At 42.4% G+C, this 18,684-nt stretch overlaps 1 protein-coding gene across 6 annotated transcripts in view; it reads left to right on the forward strand.

The window, feature by feature from the left end:
* The window catches only part of sox5 (SRY-box transcription factor 5), a 183,406-nt gene that overhangs the window by 87,344 nt on the left and 77,378 nt on the right, over positions 1–18,684 (forward strand). For all 6 annotated transcript variants that reach the window (XM_046072160.1, XM_046072157.1, XM_046072158.1 and 3 more), the window contains one exon: positions 9,484–9,679. In XM_046072160.1, coding sequence (XP_045928116.1) covers positions 9,485–9,679 — 195 coding nt within the window. In that variant the 5' untranslated portion in view covers position 9,484. The remainder of the gene's footprint in view (positions 1–9,483; positions 9,680–18,684) is intronic.

Here is an 18,684-nt window from a genome sequence, read left to right on the forward strand (position 1 = left end):
TGTGCGCTCCAGCCTCGGTGGTCGCGATGCTCTCCGTTCCTGCGTCTCTGTAAGTGCCCGCTCGCCTCCGTCACCCCATGCTCCTTCTTCTTCCTCTCATCACACTTCCTCTTCTTTTAGCTCTCAACGCTTCTTCCCCTTCTCCCCTTTCTTCTTCTCTTCCTCTTAAATCATATTGTTGTTCAAATTCACTTGAAGTCACTTTTCATTGAAAATAACTGAGGTGGAACAGTTTTTCAGAGTTTCTAGAAGAAGGTTTGTCTGAAATTAAATATTACTTTTTTAGAGATGAGGGTTTTTTTGTTGTTGTTACTGCTTGAAGTTTAAAACGTACATTTTATCCTCATTTTATTTAAGATAACGAAAGTCTTGTGATATGGTCTATCTCTTGTTTAGCTGCTAAAAAATGCACTTCATGCTTTGACAAAGCTTGGATATTTGGTGACTTAAATTATTTTATATTCTAATTTTATCTTCTAATTACGCTTTATAGGATTTGAAATATTTTTTTTGTTCTCTGAGCGCTCGGCTGTGTATCAAAATTTCCAGTCGAGGCTGAAAATAGTGGAAACAGACTGCCTTCGCTAACACGGCCTCATCTGTTCGCACAAACAGAACAGAAATATATACACACAGGGAGAAACGGAGAAAGCCAAAGCAGCCAGAACACAGAGGAAAAAGACAGAGACAAGAGACATTTGAAGGAGCTGCTGTGGCACAGTGGATATAGAGATGACGGGGAAATGATGGTGATGTGGTCAAACTGACATATTCCTCGCCGATGGACAGAAGAAGGAGTAGTAGAAGAAGAACCAGGGTCACAGGAAAGTGAGAGTGCCAGAGATTAACGGGGGAGGTGTGGGGGGAGACGATGTTGGGTGATTGAGGTGGTGAAGGGGGAGGAAGGCAGCGGTGGATTTTCACACCCTTCCATTTGTCCCCTCCGCTTATTGGGGTGTTTGTGTGTGTGTCTGTGCATTTGAAGAGGGTGGGTTGGGTGTGGGGGGGCAGTCAACAGTGGATGTGTCAACACTTTGAACGGTTAAGCAGGACACACTCAGACACAAGCTGACATCACTTGCATCGCACTCAGCAACAAGGACGGTATCAGCAGCCTGAAGGATTTTACTTAACTCCATTGAGACAAACAGTTTTTTTTTTTTTTATTATTCGTATTTTCAGCGGCGAAAAGTAAATAAGTACATTTAGTCATGTGCGGTACTTTAGTGTAATTTTGAGGTACTTTACTTGAGCATTTCCATCTACTCAACTAGATTTGAGAGCAAAATATTGTGCTTGCTTATCTATTTGACAGCTGTTATTTCTACAGCAGTTGCTTTTGAAGATTTTACATACTAAATAATGGTCAGCATATAAAATGCATCATTAAAGATCGAACTACTATTAAGTATATAAAGTAGTTGAAATTGGCTCCACATTGATCACCTACAACAGTAAGTATTATAATATATATAATAATAATTATAACATTCTGAAAAAGATGATTCTGCATAATGAGTACTTTTAAATTTAGCATATTGTGCCGATGGTATGTATTTTTTTTAATTTTGAATGTGGGAGTTTAACTTGTAATACTAAATCTGAATAGGTCTGCCACCACCGTGTATTTGTATTTATTTGAATGATTGTCAACTTTTATTTTGTGATTATGGAGGTATGGACAGTTAAGAGAGAAATTCTCATGGCTGATGATAAAAAAAAAAAAATAACTTGTTTCCAATTTAAGTGAGCAGTGCTGCTTCCAGTGCAAGTGTCTCTGCACTTCATTTAAAGGGCGAGATTAAAGTGGTGTGTGTGTTTGAGTGAAGAGATAATGTGTGTGTCTGTGGAGGGGAGAGAGAGAGAGAGAGAGAGAGAGAGAGAGCAAGTAGAGTAATTGAGTAGAGTGTCCGTGCTCTGCAAACTAATGCGCCATTCTGCCCCTCTCTTCCCCTGTGGCCCTGTCCCGGCCTCCCTCTTTTCCCTCTCTCTCTCTCTCTCTCTCTCTCTCTCTCTCTTTCCCCATCTCTCTCCCACCACCACCTCGGACTGGAGGCCATTGTCTGGGCCATATTGTCTGTCCCCAGAGAGCCTTGATAACCGTGTCTCCATCCACGGAGCGAGAGGGGGGCAAAAAAGAAAGAAAGAACGACAGACAGAGAAATACCAGAGGAGAATGCTAACCCCCCCCCCCCCCCCCCCCCCCCCCCCCCCCCCCCCCCCCCCCCCCCCCCCCCCCCCCCCCCCCCCCCCCCCCCCCCCCCCCCCCCCCCCCCCCACTTCCTCCCCTCTCTCAGCACTCTCCCACCCCAGCCCCCCTCAGCCTGCCAACTCTCTCCCACCACGACCTCCCACCCCGGTGCGATCAGCTGACCCTCTCTGATAGCCAATAGAAGAAAGGGAGGGAGAATATTAGGCTGCGTTTGTTCTTGTTGTTATTTATGAATGGGGGAGGAGGGTGGGTTCTGGGATAAAGCGGAGAGAGTGATGGAGTGTTTAGAAGTGACTGGGAAAGAGAGCAAGGGGGAGAGTATGTAAAACACAGACAGAGACAGACAAAGGTGTCCCTCCCGGCTAACTAGAGTCTAGTCATACGACATGAGGTCACTGGGTAGGGGTCAAAGGTCGGGTGGAGGTATTGCATTGTCAACAGAGCAGGAAAACTGTGTGTATTTAGACAGGATTTCAGTCTTCACACTTCACGCCCCTCTTTCTCTCTCCATCTCTTCTTCTTCGTCCATTTCTTCAGCCATCTATCAATCCAGGCAGCTTGTCTTACACAAGTCCCACTATGTTGCTCGCTCTCTTTCTCTCTGACACACACACACACGCACACACACACTGATTACTATCCTTCCAATCGACAATAGGAGACAGTGTTAGAGGCTTGGAGCTCCCTCCCAGAGTGCCACAATGAAACCTCTGTCCTTCCAGGTAGTGAGGGAGGGAGAGCAAGAGAAAGAGAGGGAGGGGATAGGGGGGAGGTCAGAGGAAAAAGGAGGAGACCATTTGGGCCGAGGTGGGAGAGTTTCAAAGTGTGGGACGAAAGAAAGGGGCCAGCTGGGAGTGTGCGTGTGCGAGTATTTGTGTGTTGTCATTTATGTGCGAGAATGAGCTCACATTTGTGTGTGTGTGTTGTGTGTGTCTGGTTTACAGGGGCAGGCCAAGTTGCTGACAGTGAGACAAATGTTGTGACTCCTTTATGGATTGCTTAACAAATGCAGCACAAATAGTGGCCTGGCACAACAATGGAAAAACACTGTCCCTCGCTCAATAAACATTATGCAGCATCTCCCCCTTGCAAAACACCAGGGGAGCGGGGCCGCTGTCCACCGGATGCACTTTTCCTCTCTCCGTCTGTCTATTTTCACCCCTCCTTCCCCCCTTCTCCCCCAACACACTCTTTCTGTCTCTCTTCTTCCTTTTTCTATAGCAACACTAAAGATTTTCCCACGAGCTGTCTTCACTTGGCCTTAAGCTGATGATGACAAACCCACCATAGATAGATAGATAGACAGACAGTCTGACAAGCTTAACAAAGTTTCTTCCCTTTCCCTTCGTTCCTCCTATGCCCTTTATCTTTTCTCCATCCTTTCTTCTGTGCCAAGATGTCAGTGACGATCACATCGCCTGGTGACTCAGTGTAAAGACATAAATGAGGTTTTAAACGGGGGAAATGGCTAAAAAACATGACATGGAAAGTATGTGGAGCGATGCCTCGCTGTTGACTAAAGCTTTGGGTATATGACTGGACAAGAGAGGCAGACAGAAAGAGAGAGAGAGAGAGAGGGGTAGAGAGGCCACATGAGTTAGCCCACGTCTTTTGCGCCCACCCCCTTTGCTCACTCTACAAACACACATACACACACAACCCATGACTGTCTCTACAGCGTATGTGTGTGTATGTGTGTGATTAACAGTGGTGACATTAGGTTGTGTGTTATTGCCTTTTGTGGTTAAACTGGACAGGAAACACGGTTTGGGCTGTCGGCCACCGATTTAGGGCACCTCACAGAGGATGCTTTGTGTGTGTGAGGCTGAGTATGTGTGTGTGTGCCTGCGCCTGTGTGTTAGGGTGTGTCTGTGTGTATATGAATGTGTGAGCATATACAGGCAGGAGCTGTGTTCACATTTTCTCCCCGTTACACTGTTTACTTCAGTAAAAAAACCTAGGAGACATATATATATATATATATATATATATATATATATATATATATATATACACTTAGATGCTATACTAAAATGACCTTAATTTCAGGATATCTTGAAAGTTTTAAAATCAGCATTTTTTTCTGCGTATATTGGTTATGGATTTTTTTCTCATTTTCTAAATCAAAATGTTGGAAAGGAATGTAAACTTTTATGCTTAGAAGTTCTTTACAACTGCTTTTAAAGTCTAAATAAACTAAACATAATGTTTGGCAAACATATCGAACCTAACAGAAACACACCAAGGGAAAAAGGAATCATTGACTCCCTCCTCCAGGTCCTCCCTCCGTTAATCCTTATCCCTCCATCTCAGCCTTTCCTCTGTTGCTGCCACTCTTCCCACTGTTCAAAAGGACAGCCTATAAATAGATATTAGGCAATATCCTTAAGAGTCTGCACAGAGAAGAAGGGAGAGAAGGGGGAGGGAGGGGGGAGGGAGGGGGGAGGGATGGAGCGACATTCTTACAAACAGCTGATTGTGTAAAGAGGGAACAGTAAGTAAGACAACACCGGGGAGAGAGAGGCAGGAAGACAGAGAAAGGGAAAGAGCAGGAGGACAGACGATGTTAAAATAAGTTCAAGAGTGTGTGACGGAGAAAAAGAGATAGAGAGAGACAGAAAGAGAAATCGTTTTGAAAGCTGAGACAGGGAATAGGAAATGCAGCGGGAGAGAAAAAGAGAGGGAAGAAAAGGCGATGGCAATAAAGCAAGTGATAGCGCGACGCAGGGGGAAACATTTGTTTAAATTCCCGCCTGAGGTGTCATACGGATGTAAATGTTGCGGTCGGCTCCTCGGAGGCAAAACGCCCTGGGCACCTTATCTAAAAGGCACATTCCGTTCAACAATTTTGATATGCCCTTCCATTCCCTCAGAGAACAATTTCAAAGATAGCTCGCATTTCCACGCAAATAGAGCCGCACCTGAGTGACAGGCAGCCAGTTCTTAGCAGGCACAAGGTGGCGGGAACCCCCCCCTCCTACCCACCCACAAATGTCACTTTGACTCTTGACAGCACTTTGGAATTAGCCGGCTTGCTTATTTTTACTGTAGACGAAAGATTCATCTGACTGTGCACCGTGTGTTTGTGTAGTGGTTGAAATAATGGGTTGTAATTTAAAGAGAGGAGATGCTCACACATGCAGAAGCACACACACTTTACTGTGGAATTCTCCAGAGGAGGCTCCCACGCTCTCTGAAAGCTTGTTCTGAGTAGAGGAGTTAACAAGAGCAGTTAGCACCATGATAATGTTAGCAGCCAGACACAAGGAGCGAGAGAGCCGGGCGCGCTTGTGTGTGTGATAGCCTGTGACATTTCTGCGATGGCTGCTTTGTCTTTCCCTAACTCTTCAGTGTAGTTAAAATTAATCTTTGCCCCCATTTTGCTTAATTCATTTGATTGATTTATATATATATATATATAATGTGTGTGTGTGTGTGTGTGTGTGTGTGTGATTCTTGCATGTGAGCAGCCTTGCTTGCATGCTCATAAGCCTGCCGCCTGTATTTAAATGTGCTTGCGTGTGCATAAACTTACCGCTGCTGATGTGCCAACATGAAATGGACGTGTTGATTATAGTAAGTGAAGGCCATGACACGGTTAACCACCGTAGATGGCGATTATTCGGCCCGTTAATGGACGTCCATTGCTGTCCGATTAGTGACTTAGCAGCAGTGGACATATGTGATATGAGAGGGACTTAACTGAGGAGCCGCTAATCATCAAAAAGCTAAGGGGAAGTGGCGCTCTAATCTCAGCTTAACGCTCTCACCGTGTGCACGGTTGTGCGTTTGGTTCCTACAAGAGAAATGAGAGAAGAGAGACAAACAGCACATTGGAGTTTTCTTATTAATTTGATTTGTAAATCAAAAAATACACTGCAATATTGTTGCACTGGTGTTATGTCATTTGAAATATCATTTTCACTGTGTTGCTTTGTGGAAAAGGCTAGCAGCGTCTGTGTATGTATTAAGTGTGTTAAAGGCTGGGTTTGACGTGAGGTGTTAGATTTTTGCCTTTGTTGGACGTGGCAGAATTATGCTAATATTCTCTAATTATGACCTGGACGACGCTGCCAATTTGTCGACTTAATAAAACCTCATCTTTTTTTAATCCTCTCATCGCTCTTGCGCTTTCAAGCGGCTTCCTCCAGGTCTCGTCCAGGTCTCCGCTGGCGTGACAGCCCTGCCAAACTTTAAATGAAGTAGCCGCCGTAACCTGCACACCCGCCGTGCCCAATTGTGTAGTAATTCGACTTCAAAGGCGAACGGGAGGGAGAGAGGGATTTTATAGCCGGAGAGGAGCTGCGAACAGCTTCCCCATTCATAGACACCCACCTCTGAGGAAGTAGTAGGCCTAGCAGAGTTGGGGAGGGGGTGCACGGGTGTTAAGAGGAGTGGAGGGAGAAGAAGAAGAGGAGCGAAAACAGCAAAAAGTATGATGAAATGTTTGCCACTGAGGTTCTTTAGAAGAGTGAACGGCTCTCTTTGTCCCACAGAGTTTTTGGATATCTGTGTTGTTTCCTGTGTTAATGTGTAACTGTTCTTGTCCATGGATCACCTGTCCATGTGTATGTGGCAAACAACAAATATACCCTCACATGCTTTTGAAAGATATTTCTGTAGCTGAGCCAAAGTGCTATGTCAGTGAGGTGAGAGGTTCCAAAGCTGACCCCAGGTCAGCGTATAGGGTTATGGCTAGGCAGAGGTGTGCACAGAACACAAGGGGAGGTGTGTATGTGTCTGAAACAAAAGGCCTCAGTGTGAGAGAGTGAAAGAAGGTAAAGTAAACAGGCAGTGATGAAGACAGGCTTGCAGTGTTAGGGCCTCTGTTCTATGTATGCACACATGTGTGCTGTGTGTGTGTGTGCGCGCGCTGCGTGGCTCAAAGCCCTGTAGTTTGTACAGCTGGGTCTCCCGTTCGAATTGGACGGTGTGTGGAACAACACTCACACAGACTTGGACACACACACACACAGCTTACTCCCCAGTCTTTCTACATAAGTATGATAGACGTTATCATAAGTAAATTTCAATTTCAATATCCATTGTATTTAATGATAACAGTGTGAAGTTTTATCTCATCAGTCCTTTGTCATTGAAACAAATAGAAAGTCTTTACAGGTTATTTATGGCCTCCGTTTTTGCTGAGCAAGCCCACAAAGATAGTGTCCAGGAGAAACGGATAAAGAAATCAGCTGCAGATACAAATTACTGTTGACTTTTAGAACTGTCTCTGTATTTGTGTGTGTACATTTGTCTTCTGTAGACATTATCCTACATTAAAACACACTGACTCTAACTCGTTCAGCCTTACTGTAACAGAAAGAATGTGAGTAAGTGGATCGAACCTTAATGAGTGTGCAACAAAAGCCATTATAATTGTGAGACTGAAGTTTTAAATTGATATAATAGCCAAAGCTGTATGTTTCTGAAGTGGTGATTAAGCAATTTTGTGACTTAACTTCAAATGAAGTATCACATGGGTCCCTGATAAGTGGGTGAAATTGTACAACCGTTAAAAGCCCCGCGGAGCCCGTTGAAACACAAAAACACATGCAAAGAAAACAAAGTTGCTTTTCTGCGTTCCTGAAAACTTGGCATTTTGGAGGTAAAAAGGTTCTCAGCAATATGCAAATTATAACACCAATTTGTAAATTGTTTTCAATTATTAGATTATCTGTGAAGTGTATGAATCTTGCAGGCAATATCTTCCAAAAACAATTAAAGGTAATAAGATTATGTCACTATGGTGGAGAGTTCATTTTTTATGTTGTTACTGGAGTGGAGTTTATTTGATTTTGACCGTAACCTTCCCCACGATGTGATAACGCCGTATGTTGTGCTTCTTAGCATGGCGCTTCCCTCATCCCCTCCAGTGAGCAGCACTCAATATTGTTTTCCTTTCCACTGTCATAAGGTAAACAAGCAATGAATTAGTGGCAGGGCTGCTCCCAGGAACAATGCCAGATGTACAGTCCAGAGGAAATCCAATAGAGTCAAGAGTGTAATCAGTTTACCGGAGACAAGCAGCGAGAGAGGGGAAGAATTTAAGAAAGAAAGGCTGGAGAGGAAGACAGAGCCAATCAGAAACAGACGAGATATGGATAGAGGAGGAAGACATGATGATGTAGCTCTTGGCCTTGGTAAAAAAAGAGAAGGAAAAGCTTGTTGAGGGAAAGCGGAAAGAAAGAATCCGCAGACTTAGAGAGTGAGACGCCTGTTGCTTACCATCTCACACACCCCTCGCCTGTTTTCACAGTCCCTCCATCCACGACTCCATCCCTCCATCCTTGTCATGCGTTGCCTCTGTGCGACTGAGCGTTAGCAGCCTATTACCCGGGGTCATAGTCGCTGTGGCTTCAAGGCTGACAAGTGCATCTGAAAGCACTCAGGCGATGCTGAGAACCACATTAAATTCTATTATTGCTGCATAGTCACTGCATCCCTATTCAGCTGAAATACAGGGAGGCAAATTTACCTTGTGAGAGACAGAGTTCACCTAATAGATGTGGCTTTATATCCTTTCCTTCTTTTCAAGGGAACAAAGCCACAGTAACAAATGCAAACAGCGGGGCCCTCGTGTTGCTAGCTATTTCCCTCCAGTTCCTCTATTGTCCACAGGTTTTCATAAACACATATTATTGCCACTGTGCATACTGCTCCCACTCCCTGTCTCTCTTTTCTTTCTGTGTCTCTTTCTGAAAGCCCATTGTCAAGACATGGTCATTTCCTCTACAATGCCAGTGCAAGCGGCTTCCATTTGCAGTAATGGCCCCGGCTTTTTGGTAATGCGAACGTTGACTGGCCCCAGTGGTAAACATACTGTAAGTCCTGGGAGTGTATTTGAAGGTCTGCCAAGGAGCTGGATGCTCACAAACCGACTGAAGTGCATATTGTGTGTTGGGGGTGCACTGCGAGAGTTCTCTCACCTGAACGTGCTGAATGTGCGACAACAACAGAAAGAAAAAGGTGATCTAGAGAAGAGGGAAGAAGTGTAGGTTGATGAGTTGAATGTGATTTGGTGAATACCAGCTGGAAGAACATGCTAACTTTTTTTATTTTTAACATTAAACACACAACAGAGTTGGAGTAGACTATCCAGGAGTTTACAGGAGCTAGTTGGATCTACAGGAACCCTTCACACTTTCTGTTGCCACCATCATATAACTCCAGTCATCAACATATTATATCATCCTTTTGAATATTGCTCACTCTTCCTCTCATTTTTCCTTCTCTCTCCGTCTTTCTATCTCCCTTCTTTTTTTTTCCAGGATGTCTTCCAAGCGACCAGCCTCTCCATATGGGGGGACAGATGGAGAGGTAACCATGGCAACCAGCAGACAGCGAATTGAGGATGAGGAGAGCGAGGGACTGGGCGGTGTCATCCACCTCCCCCTGGCCTCCTACTGCGGCAAGGTGTCCCCTCGCTCGCCCCCCAACCGCAACTTGGACAGCCCCCCAAACATGGTAAGGACAGCCGCTGATTTTCACATCCGATCTCGCTTATTGTTTCTCAGGGTGAAAGAACCCACCCATGGGTGGCTGCGGCCTTAAGCGCTGACTCAGGGTCACTTTATGAAACAGGTGCAGCGTTTCCAACCAGTATGTCCCACAGCATGTTTTACTGCTTCAGGGTTATTTTCTTTTTCTAGTCGCATTACTTTTGTTCCATTTTGGAAACTTAATCCCTTTTGAAAAAGTTTTGATATTGTTTTCATAAACAAAGGCATTATCCCCAGATCAGATTTAGTGTGACTTACACTTTCTGGGGATATGATTATGTTGCTGATGTCCATCAAGAGTAGATGTCCATAAATCTGCTTAGAACTCTTCTCAAAACTGCAGAACCTGCTTGAGTAATCCAATGGGTAATGGGTACACAGCAAACAGGAACTGCTGATAGCCAATTGGACGTACTTTTAATGGTGCCAATATGCTAAAATGTAAACAAATAGAAGCAAAAACTACATATTGTAACTCTGAATCCATGGCAACATTATGCTTCTTGCTTACCTCAAAGCATCACGGGAATTATTGTACCAAAGCTTAGAGCATGATGCCCATATAGAAGTAAGACAAATAATAATAATAGGAGTGACCAATCCAATATTATTTTTCATGTGGCACTCAGTATATTTTTTGACATTACAAAGGCCTCCGAATGTCCCATCAACATGGTTCTGATATTTCTGGAACACTGAGACTCTCCTCTATCCATTAATGTGCAGATATTTGCCTTGTGTTGAAAATCTGTGGACGTACACTAAGAGTCACCTTTTAAAACCCAACACAAAAAAACTGGACAAATCTCAACAATGAGGAAATGAAATACATGGATGTTTGCCCGGTGATTCACAGTAGATAGGAAAAGAGTGAGATTTCTCAAGAGGAAAAATTGACTCTCTCTTCGAGTGAAAAGCAGTTTGGTGCTGGGAGCTGCAGGTTTGGGGAGGAAAAAGTGAAGCTTCAAGGCTACTGTTTGGGTGCACACGTGTTTTTTTTAATTTTATTTGCGGGCCACCAGCCGTCGCTTTGAGCACATTTGATGCACAGTTGCGTGACTAAAAAATGTGAGCCATTGCTGTGAGTCATTTTCCTCAGGATGAAGTGTGACATTGTATGGTGATGCTGTATGTATGGCTCTGTATGTTAAAGTGCATTTGTATGTGTGTGTTGTACAGTTCTGTGTGCATTTTTAAGATGACTCTGTTTTCCTGCATGTGACTCATTCCACATTCTATACATGTGGTGTGATTTACAATGCATGTAGATAAGTGTGATTATGTGACTGTATAGGGTATTATGTGTTGCTGGTATACAGTATTTAGTTTTTAATGTTAATGAACAAAATGTTCATTGTCCAACATGAGAGACATATTATTCAAATTTTGGGGCATCTGCTAAAGGATTTTGTCTTCGTAAAACACCAATAACTCACACGCACAGTCCATCCTTCTTATGGGCCCTCGCATTGATACACACCTTGTCACAGCAGTGCTCTGATAATGACTGTCGACCTTTCCCCCATACTGACGATAAACGCTCTGCATGCTGTAAAACAATGAAACAGTGCTTAGGAGCTGTAATGGAAAGCTAATTCTGTAATTAGTCCACTGATTAGCCTGCAGGCCCCTCCCACACTGGACTCGTGTTTCGGGTGCCGACTGTAAACCAAAGTCCTGGGATCATGAGGGATACATGGGTGTGCAAACACACACACACACACACACACACACATCTTATCTTTAGCTGTTGAGGACAATGGTTAGATTATTTCCCATTCATTTAGATTTATCTTATATACTTATACTAAACAAAATACAAAGTTTGTCTTTAAACAAATATACAAACGTTCATCATTAATGTTAATATTTTCTCACATCACTCCTTAGATCATTATGAAAGGACCCCTCCTGAAAATGTCGTCAAAATGACACAAAACTGGTTTCTGGTGTAATAAATGACAGCAGAAGTGAGACAGTGTTGATGTGTGTGTTGGAAGAACATGTGTTGCAAGGGGTGGGGGTGTCCTCATACACAGCATAAAAGCTGATGTGGCTTATTAAGTGGCAGGCCTGGGTTGGGTGTGTGTCTAGCAAGTGGGATGGGGGCTTATCTGACTGGCTGCTTGGCATGTTGTAAGATGTGTATTAAGTTTTTCTTTTTGGGGGGGGGGGGGGGGGGGGTTACAGCAACAATCCCTTCGCCTCTGACTGTCAGTGAAGAGTGGATGAAGAGAAATGGAGAGGGAGAAGGAGATTTACAACATGGTGGGGGTGTCTGTGGGACTCTAAGGGAGTGGGGTGAGGGTCTGTCTCTGGGCAATTGTCGTAAAGTGATAGGGGGAAGTAAATGGCTCATTGGCGACCGGTTGAGTTGGAAGTGAGGCAGTGGGGGGAGAGTGAGAGGAGAGAGAAGGGGAGAGACGAGATTACAGCTTTATCTTGTCATAGTAAATTAACACGGCAGCGGAGAAGCACTCGGCTACACACTGACCTCTTCATCCCGCCTGCCTCGCCTGCCTGCTCGGCTTTGGCCTGGCCACTTTACCTGCCTGCTGCAGCTGTAATGGTACACACACACACATACACACACACAATAAAAAAAACAGCACTTGCACATATTTTAAAAAGCTGAAAGGGGCCAGATTATTCACTTTTTAGAAAAAAAGAAAAAGTGTTTTTATACAAACCCTGGCTTTAGATAAGAATAGTGCTGTTCATAATGCTTTGCAAATGAATGTAGTTTAGCTAAAAGGGTGTTTTATTGAATGTGAAGTTCTCACCATTCTGGTGGACCCTGATTGGCTGAGTGCAGCTCAGTTCAAATGCCTGATGGGAAGGATTTTAGCAGTAGTCAGTGAGGTCAGCCAATCAACACAGAATTCACTTATGATGCAACCGCAGTTATTAAAAAATGGGCTTTTATTCCCTAGTAAACAACCAAAATTATGAATTATCATAACGGGGTGCATTAAACTCTGCAATGCAAGTTCAGAATTTTTAATACCTTGTCGTTCTTGCTTGCTTTCTTTTTAGGTCTTTGATGTTTGTGTTTTACAAATCCTTGTAGAAAAAAAAATGTTTGCACATCAGGCAGAGGCAAGCATCTTCTCTCATAAATGTGTTAATGGACAAACACTAATTATTTCATTAACAGGCGAGATGCACGCTAACACGACAGACAACTATAAAGATATTTCACCAGGCATTATTTCTTATTCTTTTTCCTCCACGAGCCCTCTCTTTCCCTATTTTTGTGTAATATGTATGTGTGTCTCTGTGTGTGTGTGTGTGTGTGTGTGTGTGTGTGTGTGTGTGTGTGTGTGTGTGTGTGTGTGTATGTGTATGTGAGTACCATTAAAAAAAACCTACAACTTGCATTTTATTACACAACATTCCGTTGTAAAATGACAAATAATAATAAATAAAATAAATAAATTAACCACATAACCCTTAGCTGGGAGCAGCAATGACTTTGTTCAGTGGCTTAGCTTAACTTCAAGGTGAAATCTATCTTCTCACTGTTAGCCCTTTTCTCCAATAGAATACACAAAATGTTGTCCCAATTACCACTCGCAACATTGCTCAAAAAGTTGGCCCGTGTATCATCAGCTTTAGACACAATAACACGTGCAGATAAATACACCACCACCCTCTGTGCAGATGAATATAAAATGGCATTTCAGTTAGCTTTTTTGGTCCCTTTTTGCATGTTGATTAACTCCCTTTTTGTAGAATAAAGATGCAAAAAGGGAAAAGGAAAAGTATGCCGAAATGGAGGTGGAGAGAGGAAAAAAACTCATCCTGCTGTCAAAGACAAACACACAAAGAGTTAAAAGAGGAGGCTTTACCTTTGAGAAAATGAAGATCACTGTAAGAATAAAAAAAAGAAGATCACTGCACTATGTGAAGTAAGCTAAAATGAAATTATGGTAAGCTCAAAACAATTCTCAAAACAAATGGGTTTGCTTTAGAAACAAATTATGTTATCCCACCCAACTGGCACATTTTTTCATTAGTTTCAAACTGAATAATATTTTACACCTCAGCTCTTGATTAATGACACGTGGATTGGTATTCTTCAGTGTGTCTGTGCCTGAGTGCAGTTATAAATATAGAGAAAGTGTTTGATCGAGTGTGAAAGTGGAAAGTATCATAAAGTTAGTGTAGTGTTGCGGCAGACGAGGTCTGTGAAGTGTGTCACAACAGCTACTGTATATTATCTAAGAATGTTATTTCTCTTTGTCAGCCATCTTCCCTCACTTAGAAATAATATACTTTCTAACCTTCTTGTCAATCCCTCACATCACTTCAGTCTTCTTGCACTCTGTCTTCCCGTTTCTCTCTCATCCCGACAGTCAGAACTGAGGACCGCCACCATCAGGTTTTCCATGGTTGTGGTTGCTGTGGAGAATGAGTGTGTTCCCAGATTTTGTTGACATGATGGTTTAATGTGTGACCTCTGTCAGTGTCCTGCTGAAAATACGCATTTTATGTACTCACACAGACATTGACACAGTAACATTTATTTTGCCCCTTGGAGTTTTATCCTTGAACGTCAGGAAAATCACACACACTGGTCGTCCATTATCTGTGTTCAGACCTCCTGCTGGTCAGTCAGCAGCAACGTGTGCAGCAATGTGTGTAAGACAGTGTGAGATCACACTAATGAAAACATAAGCAAACACAGCTTGATCGTTGTCTGTCAACTTAAACAAAAAAAAAAATTTAATTACATATATTGTATATGTACTGTATATACTATTGTGGCCTTTAATAAAACACAGTATAGGTGATCACAGAGATCAGACGGACCCAGACTTGTTTGCTGACTTAAGAGATTTAGCCATAGTCGAATTTGCACTATGGGCCTCCCCTCAAGACCATTAAAGGGATTTATGGAAGTTTATACAAAACGGACACAGAGATTATGATATCCGCGGGAAGTGTAAAAATCTGAATGTACAATTTATAAATGTGTAGTAGATTTGACTAAAGCAGCAGTTTTTCAAAAGTGCATGATGCTGGATGCAAGCTTGATACATTCACAACCAAATCTGATGTTTAATGTGTTTTGAGTGATTTATTTAAATGAAAAGAAATTAACATACGTTTGACCTTCATTTGTAACATTATTTTTCCTTTCAAAAACAAAGTATTTCCCTGCCTTCTTGGTAGCCTTTAATTTTAAGACATTGTGAAGCTTGAAATTAGTTGGGACATAAACTAAAATTCAGCCTTTTAAGATTGTCTTAGACAGGATTTTAACAAGCTTTTAAGCATAATCAATAGTGGAATTCCAAATTATCCCCTTGCGTGTGGTCTACTGTCGGTCAATGTGTAACAAGGCCAAGGTCCACGATTGGGTAGGTACGCAAGTGCCCACACACTTACAAACTGTTTTTTCTGTCTTTGTGGGGAATTCTGCTGACAGACAGTGAGTCATCCGATTAGTTAGTCAGTCACTGACCTACATTAATATGTCATAAGCCAGACTTCAATAATGAGTGTGTGTGTGTGTGCGCATGTGAGTACCTGTGTGATACCTCACACTAACATGTCTGTTGGTGTGAAAAGAAAACAGCTGGTCTTTCAACACCATATTATAGTGTGTGGGTTCAGCTGAATGTCTTGCCTAATTTAGCGTGGTTGATAAACTGGATCATTGCGGAGATGTGACACTCGCACACACATGCACACTCACGGATATACACGCGTCTACACGCACGCACACACACACACACTTTTAATGGCAGGCCAAACCCTTCACTGCCTAAAATTCAACATGATTGACGATAATATTGTTTTTATACTAAAATGAACGCATTTATGCAGGTTTTTAAATGCACCCCAAAAATAGGTGATTGATTCCTTTCACATTGCCTGCAGATAAAAGATCGCACTGGAAAAGGGCAGAAAATGCAGAGTGGAGCTGGATCCTCTAAATACCTGTGACTACTGCAGAGTCATTAGACATGTTAGTGAATGCCAAACTGTACCCCACACTGAAGACAAAAGCCAGATGTTAGCGGGTGTTGGTGGGTTTCTTCCACTGTAAAAGAGGCTAAATTGTCTTTTCCATGATTTGCCAAATGAATGGGCTGACATAAATCCAAAATATTCCCTTTGGATTCAAGATTTAGGAACTTTCTTTGTCCCCACATGTAGGATGTGGAGTGAAATGCAAAATGGCACATTCTTTAAAGTGCAGAGCATAGAACAAAAAGCAACCAAATCAATACAAAAAAATACAATTTACAATAATATTTATGTACATTTATATTTAATATAGAGAGAGAAATACGTCTGTATATGTAATGTCTGTATGTATTTATGTGTGTGTGTGTGAGATGATGAGTATGTGAAACTTAATGGGGGGGGGGGGGTCAGTGTTCACAAGTCTGAGGTGTGAGGAAGGAAACACTGTGTCAGTCTTTCTGTTTTGGCTGCATGACTGGGGAGGCACTTGCCTGAACACAACAGCTGGAACAGTCTGTTGATGGGGTGGTGAGGATTTTTCATGATCCTACAGGCTCTGGATCCTGCAGGGAGGGGAGTGTAGGTCCAGTAGTGCGTTCAGCTGAACGCTAGTCTCTTTTTCAAAATCAGACAACCCTGGTGAGAATTGGTGCATTGTGTTGCTTTCAGCCCTTCATTTTGAATTTCCCAGTGTTAAATCTGCGGGGGAACACAATGTGTTGTTGTATATACTGATTAAGAAATACTGTGCAATTAAAATACATTACTTTTCTCAAAGTGAAAGAGGCAGAGGCTGTTTTGAAAGAGAGCAGGCTTCCACAAATCTTTCCACAACAAATCTACCATCTTTGCTGTACTTCCAGCATTTTCAATTACCTCACCCCACTGGAGAGGCAAAATGTGCAACACGTTACAAATTTGAGCCTTTAAATGCATCCATGTCGCTATTCAAAGTGTTTGCTCTCCCTAAATACTAAATCAGAAAGTAGACATTTTACACAAAACCCAGCATGATGTGAAAGAAATGTAATTAAGTGTGTTTCCACCCACATGTTTTTGTGCACACTTTCAATTTGAGCAACAAAAAAAGTGGAAAAGCTAGAAAATTACAAACAAATTCAAATGTTGCAAAAAAAAGTCCTGATTTGCTGAGGGTTAAAAGTTGGTGTATTGATTACAGCAGTGGTTTAATAGCACTGACTGGAGGAATAACAACTACCATGTCTAGGTGAACTGAGGCATAATGGCAGTGGATGTATACGAACAATAATTTGCATTTATTTATTGCAAATTATCTGGAAATTCAATTTAATTTTGCACCACATTTGCATGGAAATGTGTGTGTGCAACATGTAAATCCAATATTAATAGTAATTAAATGGTAAATGGTGCACTTGTATAGTGCCTTTCTAGTCTTCAAACCATTCAAAGTACTTTACACTACATGTTACATTCACAACATTCACACACCTTCATGGCTGCCATGTAAGGTGCCAACTGCACTTCAGAAAGGAATAGATAGATAGGAGTGTTTTGAAGAAGAAGACTGGACTACACACTGTTTTTCCTCTCATCGTCCGTCCTGTCTTTTCATCTCTGTCTCCGTCTCTAACCTCCCAACCCTTACCCTCGTTTCTCTCGCTGTGCCTCAGCCACTTCTAGTGGCCCCACTAGGGTTTTTTCCAGTCACACCTTTCAGTCAAACCAAACCTGAATCACTGATCTGAAATGGTCAGTGGCCAGCAGAACTTGAGAGTGTGTGTGTGTGTGTGTGTGTGTGTGCGCAATATAAACTGCCAATCTCACTGAACTGAAACGTCAGTGTCACATTGCAGTGTTCACTTGTCAAACAAAGGGAAAGCTTGCGCAAGAAAGAAAGTCAGAAGGACAGGCAGAGATGAAAGGAAGCATGAGAAGAATGATGAAATGTTGAAAAAAGATTAAACTTTTGAGTCTGTTGTAAGAAAATGAACCCATTTCACCAAATCACAAAGTCACACTGTACTCATGTGTGAACAATTACAAATGTGCACAAACACACACTCATAAACTCTAGGCCAGTGCATTTCAGTAGTAACCACCTGGCCCGAGAGACTGCTGTAGTGTAGAAATCAGTTGGCCTACTGATGACTGCTAGCCAACAGTCACAAAAGCATAATCATAAATTTACCTTGTTTCTACCTGAATAGACTCATGTAAAGTAACGCAGTCGCTTGTTGTTTACTGGCTCCTTGATCTTTTTAAAAAAGGAAACTTAAAAAGGTAAACTTGGCAGCTCTTCATTGTAGCTACTTGAGTTAACATTAGCTTCACAGACTTACAAGACAGGTTGCTTCACAGCTCTGATTCCTTGAGGTCCAGATTCTACACTTTTCATGTGTACGATAACGATACGATGTGTTTAAAAGTCATGTCTATTCACTTGCTGCCCGCGACCCTGTACGCAGGATAAGCGGTTGACGATGGATGGATGTTCACTAGCTGTTTGTCAGCACTCAACACCAAGATGGCAACTAGCTACAGTGGAGGAAAAAAGTATTTGACCCCTTGCTGATTTTGCAGGTTTGCCCACTTACAAAGAATGCAACGATCTACAATTTTAATCATATGTACATTCTAACAGTGAAAGACAGAATCCCAAAGAAAATTCCAGAAAATCACATCATATGAATTTATAAAAATTGATGACCATCTGATGAGGAAAAACAAGTATATGACCCCCTACCAAACAGCAAGTATTCTGGCTCCTACAAGCCAGTTAGTCTTTCTTTAAGACACAGCCCCAATCCCAACCAATTATCTACATCAAATACACCTGCCTCACCTCGTTACCTGTATAAAAGACACCTGTCAACACCCAAACAACCAGCATCCAACATCACCACCATGGGCAAGACCAAAGAGCTTTCTACGGACATCAGGGACAAGATTGTTGATCTGCACAAGGCTGGGATGGGCTACAAGAGAATCGGAAAGCAACTTGGAGAGAAA

Source organism: Micropterus dolomieu, linkage group LG16 (genome assembly GCF_021292245.1).
Source record: "Micropterus dolomieu isolate WLL.071019.BEF.003 ecotype Adirondacks linkage group LG16, ASM2129224v1, whole genome shotgun sequence".
NCBI classification, from domain to species: domain Eukaryota; kingdom Metazoa; phylum Chordata; class Actinopteri; order Centrarchiformes; family Centrarchidae; genus Micropterus; species Micropterus dolomieu.